Genomic DNA, 16,432 nt, shown 5'->3' with positions numbered 1-16,432 from the left:
GTCCTGGTCCGAGGCTGGAGCTTCCATTGGCTGATGTGAGGCAGCTGAGGGTCAGTGATTGGTGCACTGTTTACAGTACAAAAATGGCCCTGAGAATATTTAAAGCATTGAGACAAAGCGTATTTATTCTAGGGAATTTATTTTCATAACCTGGGTAACATGAATATCCCCCATTCATCTACATAATAAATAACATTCATAAAATCTATCCTTTATAAATGAATGTTAAGCAGACTTGTTGAGTCAGGCATGTGACTTTTCCAAGGCAAAAGAAATTATTCATCAGGGGTTCACTGATGTTCATGTATTTACTAATATTTCATCCATTTATAAGAGCTTTTGGACACATGTAGAAATTATAGACTTGTTAAAGAAGTTCCACTTGGTTAATTTCAACATTAAGGTAACACTGGTACAAACCGTCATATTGCAGAATTCCAGACCTAACCCACTTTTAGCCACCAGAGGGTGCTATAGCCCTGTGCTCCAAAGCTTTGCTGCTGTCGGATGTCTGACCTCTGCATTACCAACGCACCACAGCATTCAGGGACAGGGCAGGTATCCAAGTCATGTGACACGCCGCGCGCTTCCTCTCAAAGCCACGCGGATCTTGACGTGTTTCCGTACATGCTAACGGTCTCAACGCTGCACTGGCAGTCAGAGCACCTTCAGGAGGTGACAGGTTTGATCTCCCACGTTCTCTGAGCTATTTCCACACGCGGGTGAGACTGCGCCTTTGGGGCAGTGCTGGTTAAAGACAGAGAGCTCTCCCTGGATGTGAGAACGCAGATGCTGTCAGTGTGAGCAGCTCCAGACTCTGAGGAGATCTAATTCTGGGTTTACTGAGAGGGAAATCTAGGCTGAGCCTTGACGTGAAAAAAGGGTAAAGGTGTTGAGATGTGCGACTGATTTTAGCTTCTCAGTGTCTGTGGTTCAGAGACACTGCAGGGGAGTTGACACAGCGCACAAAAAGACAGAAAATATTCTGCACTGCACGGTCAGTTACAAATGACAAACAACTGCCTGATAGTGCACCATAACATGAGAAAACACGCTGTGCTCCACCAGACGGCTATGCCTCAGACAGCTATGTCTCAGACGGCTATGCCTCAGGCGGCTATGTACTCAGACGGCTATGTCTCAGACGGCTATGCACTCAGACGGCTATGCCTCAGACGGCTATGCCTCAGACAGCTATGCCTCAGACAGCTATGCCTCAGACGGCTGTGTATCAGACGGCTATGTCTCAGACGGCTATGCCTCAGACGGCTATGCCTCAGACGGCTATGCCTCAGACGGCTGTGTATCAGACGGCTATGTCTCAGACGGCTGTGTATCAGTCGGCTATGCCTCAGACGGCTATGCCTCAGACGGCTATGCCTCAGACGGCTTTGCCTCAGACGGCTATGCCTCAGACGGCTATGCCTCAGACAGCTATGCCTCAGACGGCTGTGTATCAGACGGCTATGTCTCAGACGGCTGTGTATCAGTCGGCTATGTACTCAGACGGCTATGCCTCAGACGGCTTTGCCTCAGACGGCTATGTCTCAGACGGCCGTGTTTCAGACGGCTATGCCTCAGACGGCTATGTACTCAGACGGCTATGTCTCAGACGGCTGTGTTTCAGACGGCTATGCCTCAGACGGCTATGTACTCAGACGGCTATGTCTCAGACGGCTATGCACTCAGACGGCTGTGTATCAGACGGCTATGCCTCAGACGGCTTTGCCTCAGACGGTTATGTACTCAGACGGCTATGTACTCAGACGGCTATGCCTCAGACGGCTTTGCCTCAGACGGTTATGTCTCAGACGGCTATGCCTCAGACGGCTATGTCTCGGACGGCTGTGTATCAGACGGCTGTGCACTCAGACGGCTATGTATCAGATGGCTGTGTATCAGTCGGCTATGCACTCAGTCGGCTATGATTCAGACGGTTATGCCTCAGACGGCTATGTACTCAGACGGCTGTGTATCAGACGGCTATGCACTCAGTCGGCTGTGTATCAGACGGCTATGTACTCAGTCGGCTGTGTATCAGACGGCTATGCACTCAGTCGGCTGTGTATCAGACGGCTATGCACTCAGTCGGCTGTGTATCAGTCGGCTATGCACTGATGTTCTGCGTAGATAATATCGGCCTGTGGAGAGACAAAAATAAGTCTAATCCAGAACCTAAAATTGAGCACTGTTCTTATCCAAAATTCAAAGAGGGTGAGGAGAGAGGAAAGAGAAGGGGAGAGGGAGGAGAGAGACAGAGAGAGAAAAAGAGAGAGAGACAGAAAGAGAAAAAGAGAGAGAGAGGCTGTTTTCTTCATATGAGGATTTGATTTTGCCCCAATACAACAGCTGGATTAGCATTTCTATTAAAAACCCCAGCGTCACAATCAAGAGTCACATCTCTGCAGATCAGAGAGAAGAAGGAAAGTGTTTGACTATGCTGTCACCTGGTGGTCATTTAATGGAACTGCTGAATCACTACCACTGATCTTATGTGTGGTCTGGCAGTAATAATCTCCTACATCTTCAGTCTGGACTCCTCTGATAGTTGGAGTGAAGTCAGTCCCAGATCCACTGCCAGTGAAACGATCTGGTTTGACTGTAACTGGTTTGACTGGGGGATGTAGAATTCAAGATTCTCTCCAGGCTTCTGTTCAGACAAAGTTACCTTCAGGATAAGCAAAAGAACTGTAAAATTCTCTCTATAGTTAACTGTTATTTCATCAAGTCCATAACCTGTGAGCTCTAGAAAAAACAAACAAACAAAAATAAACACACACACACACATTACATAAACATTTTCCAAAAACACTTTTGTCATTAGCCTCTATGATTTCTTTTTTTTTTTTGAGTTTGTTTAATGCCAGATGACAGGTTCATCCTCGCACAGAGAAGTCTATAGAGAGACCCTCTCGAGTGATTCCCTTCACACTTCTGTCTCTGATCCTGGTCTTGGTACAGAAGATATACTGTGTGATCAGATGATCAAACTTCATTTCATGATGCTGTAAGTTTGATCAGAGTATGATAAGGATGCTGTTAAACTCAATGATACAGTGGTTTAAAACTCAGAACGGCGAAATATCAGAACACCAATGTAGGACTGTAGTAGCTCTGAGGGGTGTGGTATGACTGCCATCTAGTGGTGATATTTCAGACCAAAGCATCTGAAGACAGGACTAAAAGGACGACTGATGTCCCAGTGCCTCCATGGCTGCCTCTTTGTGACCAGAACAGAAAACTCAAACTAGGTACGGCCATGAACACATACTTTTCTGCTGTTTCCAGCCTGTCTACAGTAAAACAGTTTGATAGGTTATATTTGACCACTTTCTCAACCAGAGATGCTCACAAGTCATTTTTGGCACATCCAAGTCAAGCATGTATGGCATTATCAACACTTCTTTACCTGTTAGCATACAGTATCAGCACTGGTTAGTTGTTTGGTATATGGACACTTTAAACAGGCTATTGCTATGCAATATGACAAAAAACACACAATGAAAGCTTTCCTTTAAAAAGTTAATAACTGTAATTTTGCAGTGTTCACTCATCTTTTCAAAACATTCAGCGAAGGCCAATCTAATCAAGTTAACCTCCCTTAGCTACAAAGCTTACTAGTAACAAGCTAATCTAATATAGCCGATGCTGAGCTAACATGTTTGCTAACCGTCCATACGCGCTAACGTCAACTTGTTATCAAGTGACTGACTGACCTATCCGGGTGCGTTTTGAGGTGCCTAAAATTTGATATGGTCAATTGAGCATCCTTTATTTTGATACCGAACACCTTGCATTCATCCATTCTTTTGTTTGGGACTTGTGTGGAGGCAATATAGCCAAAGGTTATCACAAATGGCACAGCAGCCGCAGCTGTGCTCGCCATGGTTACGGTGTTGTTGCTGCAGTTTACGGTTATCTGTGGCCTTGCGCATGCGTAAAGTTATACATAATAATAAGGGAGGGAATGACATTAGACATTTACTTAATATTAATGCGCCAAAAAAAAAAAAAAAAAAAAAATGAAAGCAAGATTGTTCACGATTCCAAAATCTCGAGTTTGAGTCGAGTCTCAAGTCTTCTGAGGACGAGTCTCCAGTCAAGTCACAAATCACTGTATGTGCGACTTAAGTGTGACTTGAGTCTAAGTCGCAAACTCGAGTCCCCATCTCTGTTCTAAACTATGTGAACATAATGTTTTGTACTGTACTGATTCCTTCTAAAATAAAAGTTGGTTTTGGAAGGTGAGGTCCTAAATTAGTTCTATGTTCTGTCGTTATACAAGCACTATTTAGTCTTGTTATCAGTGTTTCTTCATGAGTATTAATTTATACATAGAGAGATTGTACTTATTGTGGTGTGATTCTTTATCTCTATGGAGTGTGTCATGGGATGTGTATTATGGGATATAGTCAGTGTAGTGTTAGTGTAGTATGTTTGTAGAGTTAGTGTAGTGTGTTAGTAGATTTAGTGTAGTGTGATTGTAGAGTCAGTGTAGCCTCTTTGTAGACTTAGTGTAGTGTGTTAGTAGATTTAATGTAGTGTGATTGTAGAGTAAGTGTAGTGTGATTGTAGAGTTAGTGTAGTGTGTTTGTAGAGTTAGTGTAGTGTGAGTATAGAGTTAGTGTACTGTGTTTGTAGAGTTAGTGTAGTGTGTGTGTAGAGTTAGTGTAGTGTGATTGTAGAGTTAGTGTAGTGTGTTTGCAGAGTTAGTGTAGTGTGATTGTAGTCAGTGGTGTATCTAGTATGATGCCCTGGGTAAACCCCGGTGCGGACTGGTTTTACATTATTCTTAACGATTTTGCGCAAACCAAAACAAAATCCAACAGTATGTCTGTGAAACTCTATATTCACAGTATCATGAGTGAATTGTAGTTTATTTGGTAGCATTTCGTAGTGTGACTGATTTTACTAATTGCATTAGTACTGTGCAAAGTTAGAGGTGCGCTATTTGATAGATTCCCCCGCTCCCCCCTACCTCGGGCTTCCAGTGGGGAGACCTGAGGTCAACCGAACTCTGCCCCTCTCCCCATCTCATACTTCTGAGTGGGAGACCTTCCCACTCCGACAAGGTTAACTGACCCAGACGGTGACATGATATCACTGACGTGACGTGCAAATGAGCAAGAGAAAACCAATCACGCAAATGTCACCGTTCTGAATTTCTTTTTTATTTGCGGGATGCCGTTCTGGAAGGCCACTCATATTGCCCATATCTAAATCTGCCCCTGTTTGTAGAGTTAGTGTAGAATGATTAGTGTAATGTTTTTGTAGTGTTAGTGTAGTGCGATTGTAGAGTTAGTGTAGTGTGATTGTAGAGTTAGTGTAGTGTGTTTGTAGAGTTAGTGTAGTGTGTGTGTAGAGTTAGTGTAGTGTGATTGTAGAGTTAGTGTAGTGTGATTGTAGAGTTAGTGTAGTGTGATTGTAGAGTTAGTGTAGTGTGTTTGTAGAGTTAGTGTAGTGTGTGTAGAGTTAGTGTAGTGTATTTGTAGAGTTAGTGTAGTGTGATTGTAGAGTTAGTGTAGTGTGTTTGTAGAGTTAGTGTAGTGTGTGTAGAGTTAGTGTAGTGTGATTGTAGAGTTAGTGTAGTGTGTGTAGAGTTAGTGTAGTGTGATTGTAGAGTTAGTGTAGTGTGATTGTAGAGATAGTGTAGTGTGTTTGTAGAGTTAGTGTAGTGTGTGATTCCTCTCCTCCACAGAGTGTGTCATTGTGCTGTATCACATCCTCCCCCTCAGCACCTGCAGTAGGTCCCAGCTGCAGCAGTGCAGTCTCTGTGCAGTCTGACTGAGGGAGGTTTTTGTACGACTCTATATCACTGTGTGAAGAGCGATTTTTTATATGTGTTGTAATGATCTGTCAGACAGTAATAATCTCCTGCATCTTCAGTCTGGACTCCTCTGATGGTCAGAGTGAAGTCAGTCCCGGATCCACTGCCACTGAAACGATCTGGAATTCCTGACTGTAACTGATTTGCATAGTAAATCAGGCGTTTGGGAGCCTGACCCGGTTTCACTTTAAACCAGTAGACACAGTAGTACGATTTACTGGAACCACAGTCGTTATCCACAGCAATGTTCATTCCACAGTTGATGGTAATTGTTTGTCCTGGAAGAGCAGATTTCACTACAGGAGTCTGAGTCACTGTCACCTGTCCTCTGGACTCTGAAATAAGAAAAAGTTGAAATTCCCAATGAGCCATTCAAGCCAAAGTGTGTTTACTGATGATAATTCCCTGTGTAAACAGTTTTACTTAAATGATGTAAACATGTGACTAAAATATGTTGATTTGTCTCTCACCTTTAAAACAGCAGCAGGTCAGTGTCCAGATGAAGATGGTGATGAAAGTCATGGTGTCTGTGTGTTGAGTTTGTGGGGCAGGCAGCTCTCAGTCATCAAGTGTTAAACTCACAGGGCTATAAACACTCCCAGAGCACTGAAGCATGTGCTGCCAATGCAAAGTCTCCTCTCTCTATGGAAATGATCTTCATCACAGCAGAATAGGAGAGTTTTCACTGTTGTAATTTACTGACATAGACTTCAACTACAGTGTCTCTGACTGTCACTATTTCCACATTAAACCCAGTTACAGTGAATATGATGTCGTCCCATGTATTATAAAGATTTCATATGAAAATATCATGCTATCATTGTTTGTGTTTCGTATTGTATCAGTATTATGTTCTCATGAAGCCAGTGACACATCAGAACAGACATAGATATGCACATTATATGAACAGACCCTCACTGTCTTCAGTACCATGAGGAAAACGTTCAGAAACTTTGATAAATTTGTTTGTTTTTAAATAAAAGTCTGTGTTTGTCTTATCTGTATGACATAATGTAGCAGTTTAAACACAGTGAGACGGTTTGATTCCCAGGCCCAATATCCATGGCTGTGTGGCACTTAACCCCAATGCTACCCGGGCGCAGAGGAATGCTGCCCACTGCTCCTGCGTCTGGTGTGTGTGTTCACTACTGGTGTGTTGGATGGGTTAAATGCAGAGGACAAATTCACTGCTCACTGTTCACAGTGTGTGTGTGTAATCACGCAAACTTAAACTTACAATAAATTATAAGCAAATGGTCATTATTCAACATCAACATACTATGAAATCAAATATTACATTTTGATTATTTCATCTAATCATGAGCGAGTGAGGAAGTCATTAATGTTGAACTGTGTAATATGTGTTTTAATTTGTCTGTCCTGTGGTCATTAAGTGGTCAGTGTGAGTTTATGTAAGATGAGGAAACCTGTCCAACACATATTCAGACAAGTCATGGTGAGAAACTATCTGAGGTTCCCACATTATCCAGCAGAGGGCGATGTGTAATACTGAATAGTAAAATGTTCTTTTATTTTCATAACACAATTTTTTAGTTGGACTTATAGAATTATTGTTACTGTAACTAGATATAGTGTCATGTGATTGTAGAGGTAGTATAGCATGTGACTGATCTGCTCCTGTTGTCCAGCAGAGGGCGATGTGTAATACTCACATCTGTAATGGTTCAGTTCTCACTCCATCTGTCTCTGCATTAGAGAGTTTTAGTACAGAGACTCAGTCTGTCTCTATGACTGTGGTGGACTTTTGGTGGAGGAATCAAACTGGATGTTGGCAGTGAGTATCCACACATATGGTATAGTTATAAGTTGGAAGATTTATAAACTCGTTAAGAAACAGTTAGAAACATTTAACAGGTGAGTGTAAAATTAAAAACTACGTATAATCCTGAATTTATTTAAGAGTAAACTGACAGTCAGCTTGATGTTTAAAACAGCACAATATGACAGTAAGTTGTTGGTAAGAGTTGAAATATGAATGAGTTGAGAGGTTGTTGAATGAGTCGATTGGTAGATTGATGAATAGTAACATTAATAGTGTGAAACAATGTGCTGTAAAGCACAGAGAGATCAGAGTCATTAGAGCAGGAGGTTTTTGTACGGCCACTTAACCAGTTTGTATCACTGTGGTGGACTTTTGGTGGAGGCACCAAACTGTCAGTTGGACGTAAGTACACATTTCTTCTCTTAATGGAAAAGAACAGATGTTGAGTCCAGATTAAAATAATCTGTAGTAACCCTGTGTAGTTTATGAATGACACAGTTTGTATGATTTGATGTTTTACTCATATATTTTGAGTTGTTGTAATGACAGTGTGGTCAGTTAGAATAATACAATCTCAATGAGTCCTTATATATCTGGTCTTTTCCTCTGAAATCGAGAATCTTTCCTCTGAGAACTAAAACTTCTAAACTAAAACGTTTGTAAGTGTTGAAATATTTATTTATAAATTGAAAGGCTGATTAATGAGAGGTGGAAGATTGACCAATAACAACATTAAAAGTCTGATGCATAAAACATGAGTATAATTATGAATTATATGAGTGACATTTAATGTATATTTTTAAATGTTTGATAATAATAGTGCAGAAACATGATGAAATATATACTGTAGATCACTGTCTCATTTAATGAGATTGTGAAAACTACTGGATACAGTTCAGAGAGCAGTGAAGTTCATCTCAGTACATTTCATCATTTTCATTAGAACTGAATCACGTTAAACATGGTGAAGAAAGAAAGAAAGAAAGAAAGAAAGAAAGAAAAAGAAAAATATGTGAAGGATTAAACGATCGATTCAATGCATTTGCACTTTGACATTTGTGAAATTGAAATTTACAAAAAAACATAAATAAATGGAAAAATATTAAGAATCTTCTGTAAATGTAGTGACATGTGAAATATGTATCTCATTCATTTGTCTTTGTATACTGAGAGATCAGAAATGATTTCACTGAGATTTAAACAGTGATATACTGTCAGAGGTCCTGGCGTTTAGTGAAACTGAACTGCTCGATTTCTGCTTCTTTTTGACTGACTAATGTCCATCCAAAAATATACTAATATAATTTTTCATTTTTTTACAATCATTTATCTGTGTAACTACATGTGTGTCACTCTTGTTCTATACTTGTATTGAAAATGTAGCTATTAACTTTATTATTATTATTTAAATAATTCATAGTGTGGAGAGAAAATGTATTTTATTAAAGTAGAAAGTGGATTTCATTAAGGTTATTTATACATTTCTGGTAACTGTCTTTAAACGCTTGGCTGATCTTGGTTGGGTTCTGTGATGTAGAGATAAGGGAAGTGAAAGAGACAGAGCCTGTCTGCGTTTGAAACACACATAAAGCGTGTGTTTAAAGTGTGTTTCACACACACACACACACACACACACACACACACACACACACACACACACACACACACACACAGACTAATCCGAGATGGAGACTAACCATGTCTCACACTACTGTGTCCCTCTACCCATTGATTGACACACATCAGCTCTCTCTCCATCCAATCACAGCTCTGACTTGTGTGATAAATCCTAGGTGATGCACGACCCACCCTGACGGTCCTGCCCCCCTCCAGTGAGGAGCTGAAGCAGGGGAAGGCCACGCTCATGTGTCTGGCCAACAACGGCTTCCCCTCAGACTGGAAGCTGAGCTGGAAGGTGGATGGTAAGAGCTGGAGTTCAGGGGTGAGCTCCAGCCCTGAGGTTCTCCAGAAGGACGGTCTGTACAGCTGGAGCAGCACCCTCACCCTCCAGGAGGAGCAGTGGACAAAGATGTCAGTGACCTGTGAGGCCACACAAGGCTCCCAGTCTCCTGTCACCCAGACAGTCAGCAGAGACCAGTGTTCTGAGGCGTGAGAACACACACACATACACACGCGCGCACACACACACTCACACAAACACACGCATGCACACACACACACTCACACATACACACACGCACACCTGATATGTGTGTATCAGACTTGTTTTGTGCTGTGTTTGACCCTGTGTGTGAGACCTTCCAGCAGCTTGACTTGTGACCAGAGCATCTTCCATGTCATGTTGTTGTGTTTCATGTCAAATCCATTCATGTCCACTGCATGTGTTTGTTTAACTGCTTCACTCTTCCTCTTTCTCATTTATAATGAAAATAAAGAGCTTTTTTCAATCACAACCATTCCACACTCTCTCTCTTTATTAGAAATAATGATTTTTACCTAAATCACACACTAAAATCATGACTTACATGCATAAATGCATCATAAGTGTACAGAAGTAGCTTTATTTTCACTACTGTAGACACAGTAAACATTTCCCTGAAACCTGTAACTTCTTAATCAGACTGTGGTCTTAATAGTCCACAGATACCTCAACACACGTTTCACACCAGAGTCAAAAATACTGATGAAAAGAAGAACTAGTGAAAAAATATCTATAAAGGCTTATTTGCTGAATGAATAAAAACACACATAAATAAATAAATGTTGTGAAAATGCATTAACTGGTCTAAATAATGTGATTATTATTATTTAAGTTATATTATGTACAGTATCTACAGATTAATTTAACAGTAATGGGATCTTTTGAGATCAGCATCATAACTATAAACCTAATGTAAAATCTATTGACAGACGTTATGTGAGTGTGTGTGAGTGAGACAGTAATTGTGTGTCAGTCCAGATGTGGACTTTCTAATGACACTGATACTAAAGTAATGACCTCTGAACCCACTCTAATCCCAGTGGGGGTGGGGGATCATGTGATCACAGTGCTGCTCTATTCTGGGAGAGTGGAGATCACCCTGCACATGCAAATCTGACTTTCACCCTCACAGCACCCACTCACAGCGCCCCAAACCCCCTGAGACTGGGACAGCTGTGTGTGTGTGTGTATGTGTGTGTGTGTGTGTGTGTGTGTGAGTGTGTGTGATATGAGAACAGAAGACCATGGGCGGGACTCTACACAGTGAGGTGTTGTTTTGAATAACATTTATAATCTTTATAAACTCATATTGTGTTGTTTGTGTTTGTAATTGATGTGTAGTAATGTGTAGTTAAGATGTGATTGGTTGATTGTATTTGACTACTGTCTTCACAGGTTAATTGCACTAATGGAACTGGCCAATGAGAGCTGTATCATAGCATTTCCATGGTGATTTTAGGATATTCTCCAGGTTGATCATGTGATACAGAGTTTGTGAGAGTGTGTTTAGTGTTGATGAATAAATGGTTATTTATATTTATGAATACAATTCTCATCCACATACAGTCTTCTATATGAAACTGGTATGTAGTTTATATGAGTGTGATCCAGGGCTTGTCTTTGGAAAGACAGAGTTGTAAGAAGTCCAGAGAGAAGAGTGTCCTTCACTAGTGTATTAACCCAGCAGCACTTTACTGGAGCTCTCCCTTCCTCACACTGATCAGAGGCCTGAGGAGCTCCAGTCATGATCAGTCTCTCCACATCTTCTAGAAGAAACACACACACACACACACACACATACACACACACACACACACACACACATATACCCTCACGCACACATATACACACATGCACACACACACACACACACACACACACACACTCATGCACACATACACACACACACACACACACACACACACACACACACACACACACACAATACTGTTCAGTAGTGCAGGAGACTGGTAACATTGAAGAGAGCTGATTATATGAGTCTATAGTCAATCAGAGAGTCTTCAGAACCCCTTAAAATCAACTCTACACAATTAACACTCTGTTTATAACTCCACACATTTAACACCACAACTCTACATGTTTAACACTATAGCTTTACACATTTAACACTCTGTCTATAACTCTACACATTTAACACCACAACTCTACATGTTCAACATCGTTACTACGTATTATTTTAATCTGGATTCAACATCTGTACAAAAACCTCCTGCTCTAATGACTCTGATCTCTCTGTGCTTTACAGCACATTGTTTCACACTCTTAATGTTACTATTCATCAATCTACCACTCGACTCATTCAACAACCTCTCAACTCATTCATATTTCAACTGTTACCAACATTGTACTGTCATTTTGTGTTGTTTTAAACATCAAGTTGACGGTCAGTTCACTCTTAAACAAGATCGGGATTATGCAGTTTTGTTTTGTTTTTTGTTTTTCATTCACCTGTCAATGCTAACTAATAATAAACTATTTTCTAAAGAGTTTGCTTATTCTCCAACTTATAACTATGCCATATGTGTGCATACTCACTGCCAACATCCAGTTTTATTCCTCCACCAAAGGTCCACTACAGTCATAGAGACAGACTGAGTCTCTGTAATAAAACTCTCTAATGCAGAGACAGATGGAGTAAGAACTGAACCATTACAGATTACACACTGCTGGAAAACAGAAGTATATCAGTCACACACTACACTACCTCTCCAAACACACCACACTACCTCTACAAACACACTACACTAACTCTACAATCACATGACACTATCTCTGATTACAATAACAATAATTCTATAAATCCAACTAAAACATTGTGCTATAAATGTAAAAAAAAAATTTTACTATTCAAAGAGTCAGGTAAACCATTTTAATCATTCTATTAGCTGGTATTCTATAAACTCCATACAACTATAAACTCACTGAGTCCTGTCTAAAGACTGACCAACACTCTACTATGTACTCTACTTTCTACTGGATACACACATAGAGCAGATGGATTTGACTTTTAATATCCAACTGAAATGACTTTTAATATCCAACTGAACGTGTGTTGTGTATTGAAATGACATGAACAAAGGAAGCTGTGTGGTTTCATTAGACTCAGTGACAGGTTCTGGTGGATCTGTTCTGGTGTGGGTTACATGTTCCCAGCATGGTTTAGCTTTAGGTCCAGTCAGCCCCTCAGAGGTTACTGTACATGCTAATAAACACAAAGTCTCTCTGAGTGGTTCCCTCAACATCAGACACTAAAACACATGATTCATTTTTCATTTGATGGATAGACACATATTGGAATATTTGATTAAACAGACACATGTGGGTCATAAACACTTACATTGTTATTCTATAAACTCCATGCAACTATAAACTCTCCTGTCTAAAGACTGACCAAATACACTCTCGTCTTTACTGTTCTTTCTACTGGATACAGACATAGATTAGATACATTTGACTTTTAAAATCTAAGTGAACTGAATTTTAATATATGTGTGTGTGTTTGTTTGTGTATGTGTTTTGCATAGCTGTGCTGCCTCACTGCTCCACACACTTTAAGAGCTCCAGTGTTGATCAGTGAGTGTTCAGTCCTTTCAGAGATACTGACACACAGCACAATGATCCTGTCACTCATTCTACTGCTGGGAACACTGGGACTCCTCACTCAGGGTCAGACAAAATCACTTTCCTCATTTCTTACAATCTCTTTTCCACTACAATCATTCTACATATGAGTGTGTCTGAGTAAAGTTATGAGAGATTGTTATGAGAATGTTTCTGTCTTTAATGTGATCACAGTATTATGGTCTCTCACACTCTTGTCATTGTCTTTTTTCTTCCAGAATCATCAGGGGAAATAATTGTGACTCAGTCTCCACAATCAAAGTCTGTTGTCCCAGGAGAGACCGTCTCTATCAGCTGTACAGTCAGTCAGACTGTCTCCAGCTACCTCCACTGGTACCAGCAGAAACCTGGACAAGCTCCTAAACTCCTGATTTATAGCGCAACTGACCGTGAGTCTGGAGTTCCAGATCGTTTCAGTGGGAGTGGGTCAGGCACACAGTTTACACTGAAAATCACTGGAGTCCAGGCTGAAGATGCAGGAGATTATTACTGTCAGCAGAGTTATGACACTCCACTCATACAGTGTTAGAGCGTCATACAAAAACCTCCCTCAGCTACAGAGTATCAAGGACTCATCTGAGAACAGTTACAGAGAAACAAAGACTGATTTGAGACCACATAAAGAAGAAATAATACTGGTCTAAGTACAGCTACACAGCAACTAGAGCTGGAACAGGCTGGAATTTTTTAAAGATATTTTCTTATTCTTTGTTATGATTCACCCTCATCAGAAGACAGATCTTTTTGTGACCAAGAATCAAACCCAGGGTGCGGTGGCAAGATTCCTAACCACTAGACCACCAGGGATAAGCTAGTACATCTGCCTGAAGAGTGACTTGAACCGTAGATCCTCAGATTACAAATCTGATGCTCCACCAACTGAGCTACCCAGGGTGTTTCCCGCCTTTTGCCCTATGAGCGCTGGGATAGGCTCCAGCACCCCCCGTGACCCTAGTCAGGATAAGCAGCTTAGATAATGAGCGGATGAGTTAATGTAGTTTGACTGAAAAGTCAGTGTAGTGTGATTGTAGAATTAGTGTAGTGTGATTGTAGAGTTAGTGTAGTGTGATTGTAGAGTTAGTGTAGTGTGTGATTTCTCTCCTCCACAGAGTGTGTCATTGTGCTGTATCACATCCTCCCCCTCAGCACCTGCAGTAGGTCCCAGCTGCAGCAGTGCAGTCTCTGTGCAGTCTGACTGAGGGAGGTTTTTGTACGGCTCTATATCACTGTGTGAACACCCAGGTATATCCGCTCCAATAGCCACCGGTTTGATGTGCACTCTGACAGTAATAATCTCCTGCATCCTCAGTCTGGACTCCTCTGATGGTCAGAGTGAAGTCAGTCTCAGATCCACTGCCACTGAAACGATCTGGAGTTCCTGACTCTAATCGATCTCCCCAGTAAATCAGGAGTTTAGGAGTTTCTCCAGATTTCAGTTGGTACCAGAATATGTCATATATTTTATCTCCATTTTCATCTGGTACAATGTTGGTTTTACAGTTGATAGTGACTGTTTGTCCTGGAAGAGCAGATTTCACTACAGGAGTCTGAGTCACTGTCACCTGTCCTCTGGACTCTGAAATAAGAAAAAGTTGGGAAAAAAAATTGCCAATGAGCCATCCAAGCCAAAGTGTGTTTACTGATGAGAATTCCCTGTGGAAACAGTTTTACTTAAATGATGTAAACATGTGACTAAAATATGTTGATTTGTCTCTCACCTTTAAAACAGCAGCAGGTCAGTGTCCAGATGAAGATGGTGATGAAAGTCATGGTGTCTGTGGGTTAAGTTTGTGGGGCAGGCAGCTCTCCGTCATCAAGTATTAAACTCACAGGGCTATAAACACTCCCAGAGCACTGAAGCATGTGCTGCCAATGCAAAGTCTCCTCTCTCTATGAAAATGATTTTCCTGAGTAATGTTGCAACAATAACCTGAGTGTGATAAATTAGAATCAAAACTCTCTCTAAACAATAGGTTAGGTAAGCATCTCTCATACAAACTCATCCATACAGTAAGTTTAAAACAGCCAGAATTTTATGGTGCTTTGCTGGAATATTTCTTCTATTGTGTAACAGAGGAAAACTGAGACAGACAGACATTGATCCACATGGTTGAGAACAAAATCATGACCATAAATTCAGAGTTCAGTGATCACTTCAGAGCTCCCTAGAGGTCAAAGGTGATATGAATCTATGTTCTCCATGCTGGAACTGATCTCAGGTCTGGATTAAGAGTGATCTTTCTCTAACCGTCCCACTTTGTTTTTGTGCGACAGTTTTCTCTGTCTCACTGTATCTCAGTAGTACTGTTATGTCTAACTGTCTCACTGTGTGTCAGTACAACAGCTTTGTCTAAGTATCTCACTGTGTCTCTTATTACAGCTTTGTCTGTCTCACTGTGTCTCTTATTATAGCTTTGTCTAACTGTCTCACTGTGTCTCTTATTACAGCTTTGTCTAACTGTCTCACTGTGTCTCTTATTACAGCTTTGTCTAACTGTCTCACTGTGTTTCTTATTACAGCTTTGTCTAACTGTCTCACTGTGTCTCTCTGTCTCTGTACTACAGCTTTGTCTAACTGTGCCTCTCTGTCTCTGTACAACAGCTTTCTCTAACTGTCTCACTGCGTCTCTTATTATAGCTTTCTCTAACTGTCTCACTGTGTCTCTGTACAACAGCTTTGTCTAACTGTCTCACTGTGTCTCTGTGCAACAGCTTTGTCTAACCGTCTCACTGCGTCTCTTATTATAGCTTTCTCTAACTGTCTCACTGTTTCTCTTATTATAGTTTTATCTAACTGTCTCACTGTGTCTCTGTGTGACAGTTTGTGTCACTCCGGTGTGACAGAGGTTTTTGTGTGACCGTTTCATTACAGTCAAACACTGTGGTAAACTTTTGGTGGAGGGACCAAACTCATCCTGAACAGTAAGTGTTTTTCATGTAGTCTCTCAATAAAAACAGCCTAGATTTGGTTTCATAAACTACTCTAAATCTCAGACGGGACTTGTAAGATAAAATTACTGTTTACAATACAGTCATAGACATATGTACATATATTTACATGCTGTTGAGCATATGAGTGAAATAATGTGCTATATTTTCAATGAGAAAATGTTAATGATTCATCAGTGTTTTTAAGTGATTATTATACCTCTTAAAGAGCTGACAGGTGAGTGGTGGACATGCAGAATTCATAAGAAAACTTGGGTCTCAGCTCACTGATGTGGTTCATTTTACTGAA

General features: G+C 40.8%; 3 gene segments (V, D, J or C); 2 read left to right on the top strand and 1 right to left on the bottom strand.

Annotated features, from left to right (window-relative positions):
• Nucleotides 1–5,812: 5,812 nt before the first annotated feature.
• On the bottom strand, nt 5,813–6,361 carry LOC115825333 (immunoglobulin kappa variable 1-17-like). The segment is given in 2 exon segments: nt 5,813–6,162; nt 6,298–6,361. Coding segments are annotated over 2 exon segments (402 nt in total).
• Nucleotides 6,362–7,585: 1,224 nt separating this feature from the next.
• LOC115825336 (Ig kappa-b4 chain C region-like) lies at nt 7,586–9,741 on the top strand (the record flags this gene model as incomplete). The annotated part of the segment is given in 2 exon segments: nt 7,586–7,622; nt 9,404–9,741. Coding segments are annotated over 2 exon segments (357 nt in total), but the record flags the coding sequence as incomplete, so codon positions are not given.
• Nucleotides 9,742–13,187: 3,446 nt separating this feature from the next.
• Nucleotides 13,188–16,432, top strand: part of LOC115825317 (Ig kappa chain V region Mem5-like) — a 56,742-nt gene continuing 53,497 nt past the window's right edge. The window contains 2 exon segments of the V gene segment in view: nt 13,188–13,239; nt 13,413–13,694. Coding sequence covers nt 13,188–13,239; nt 13,413–13,694 — 334 coding nt within the window.

Source organism: Chanos chanos, chromosome 12, assembly GCF_902362185.1.
Source record: "Chanos chanos chromosome 12, fChaCha1.1, whole genome shotgun sequence".
NCBI lineage: Eukaryota > Metazoa > Chordata > Actinopteri > Gonorynchiformes > Chanidae > Chanos > Chanos chanos.
This window is presented reverse-complemented; position numbering and strand designations above follow the sequence as displayed.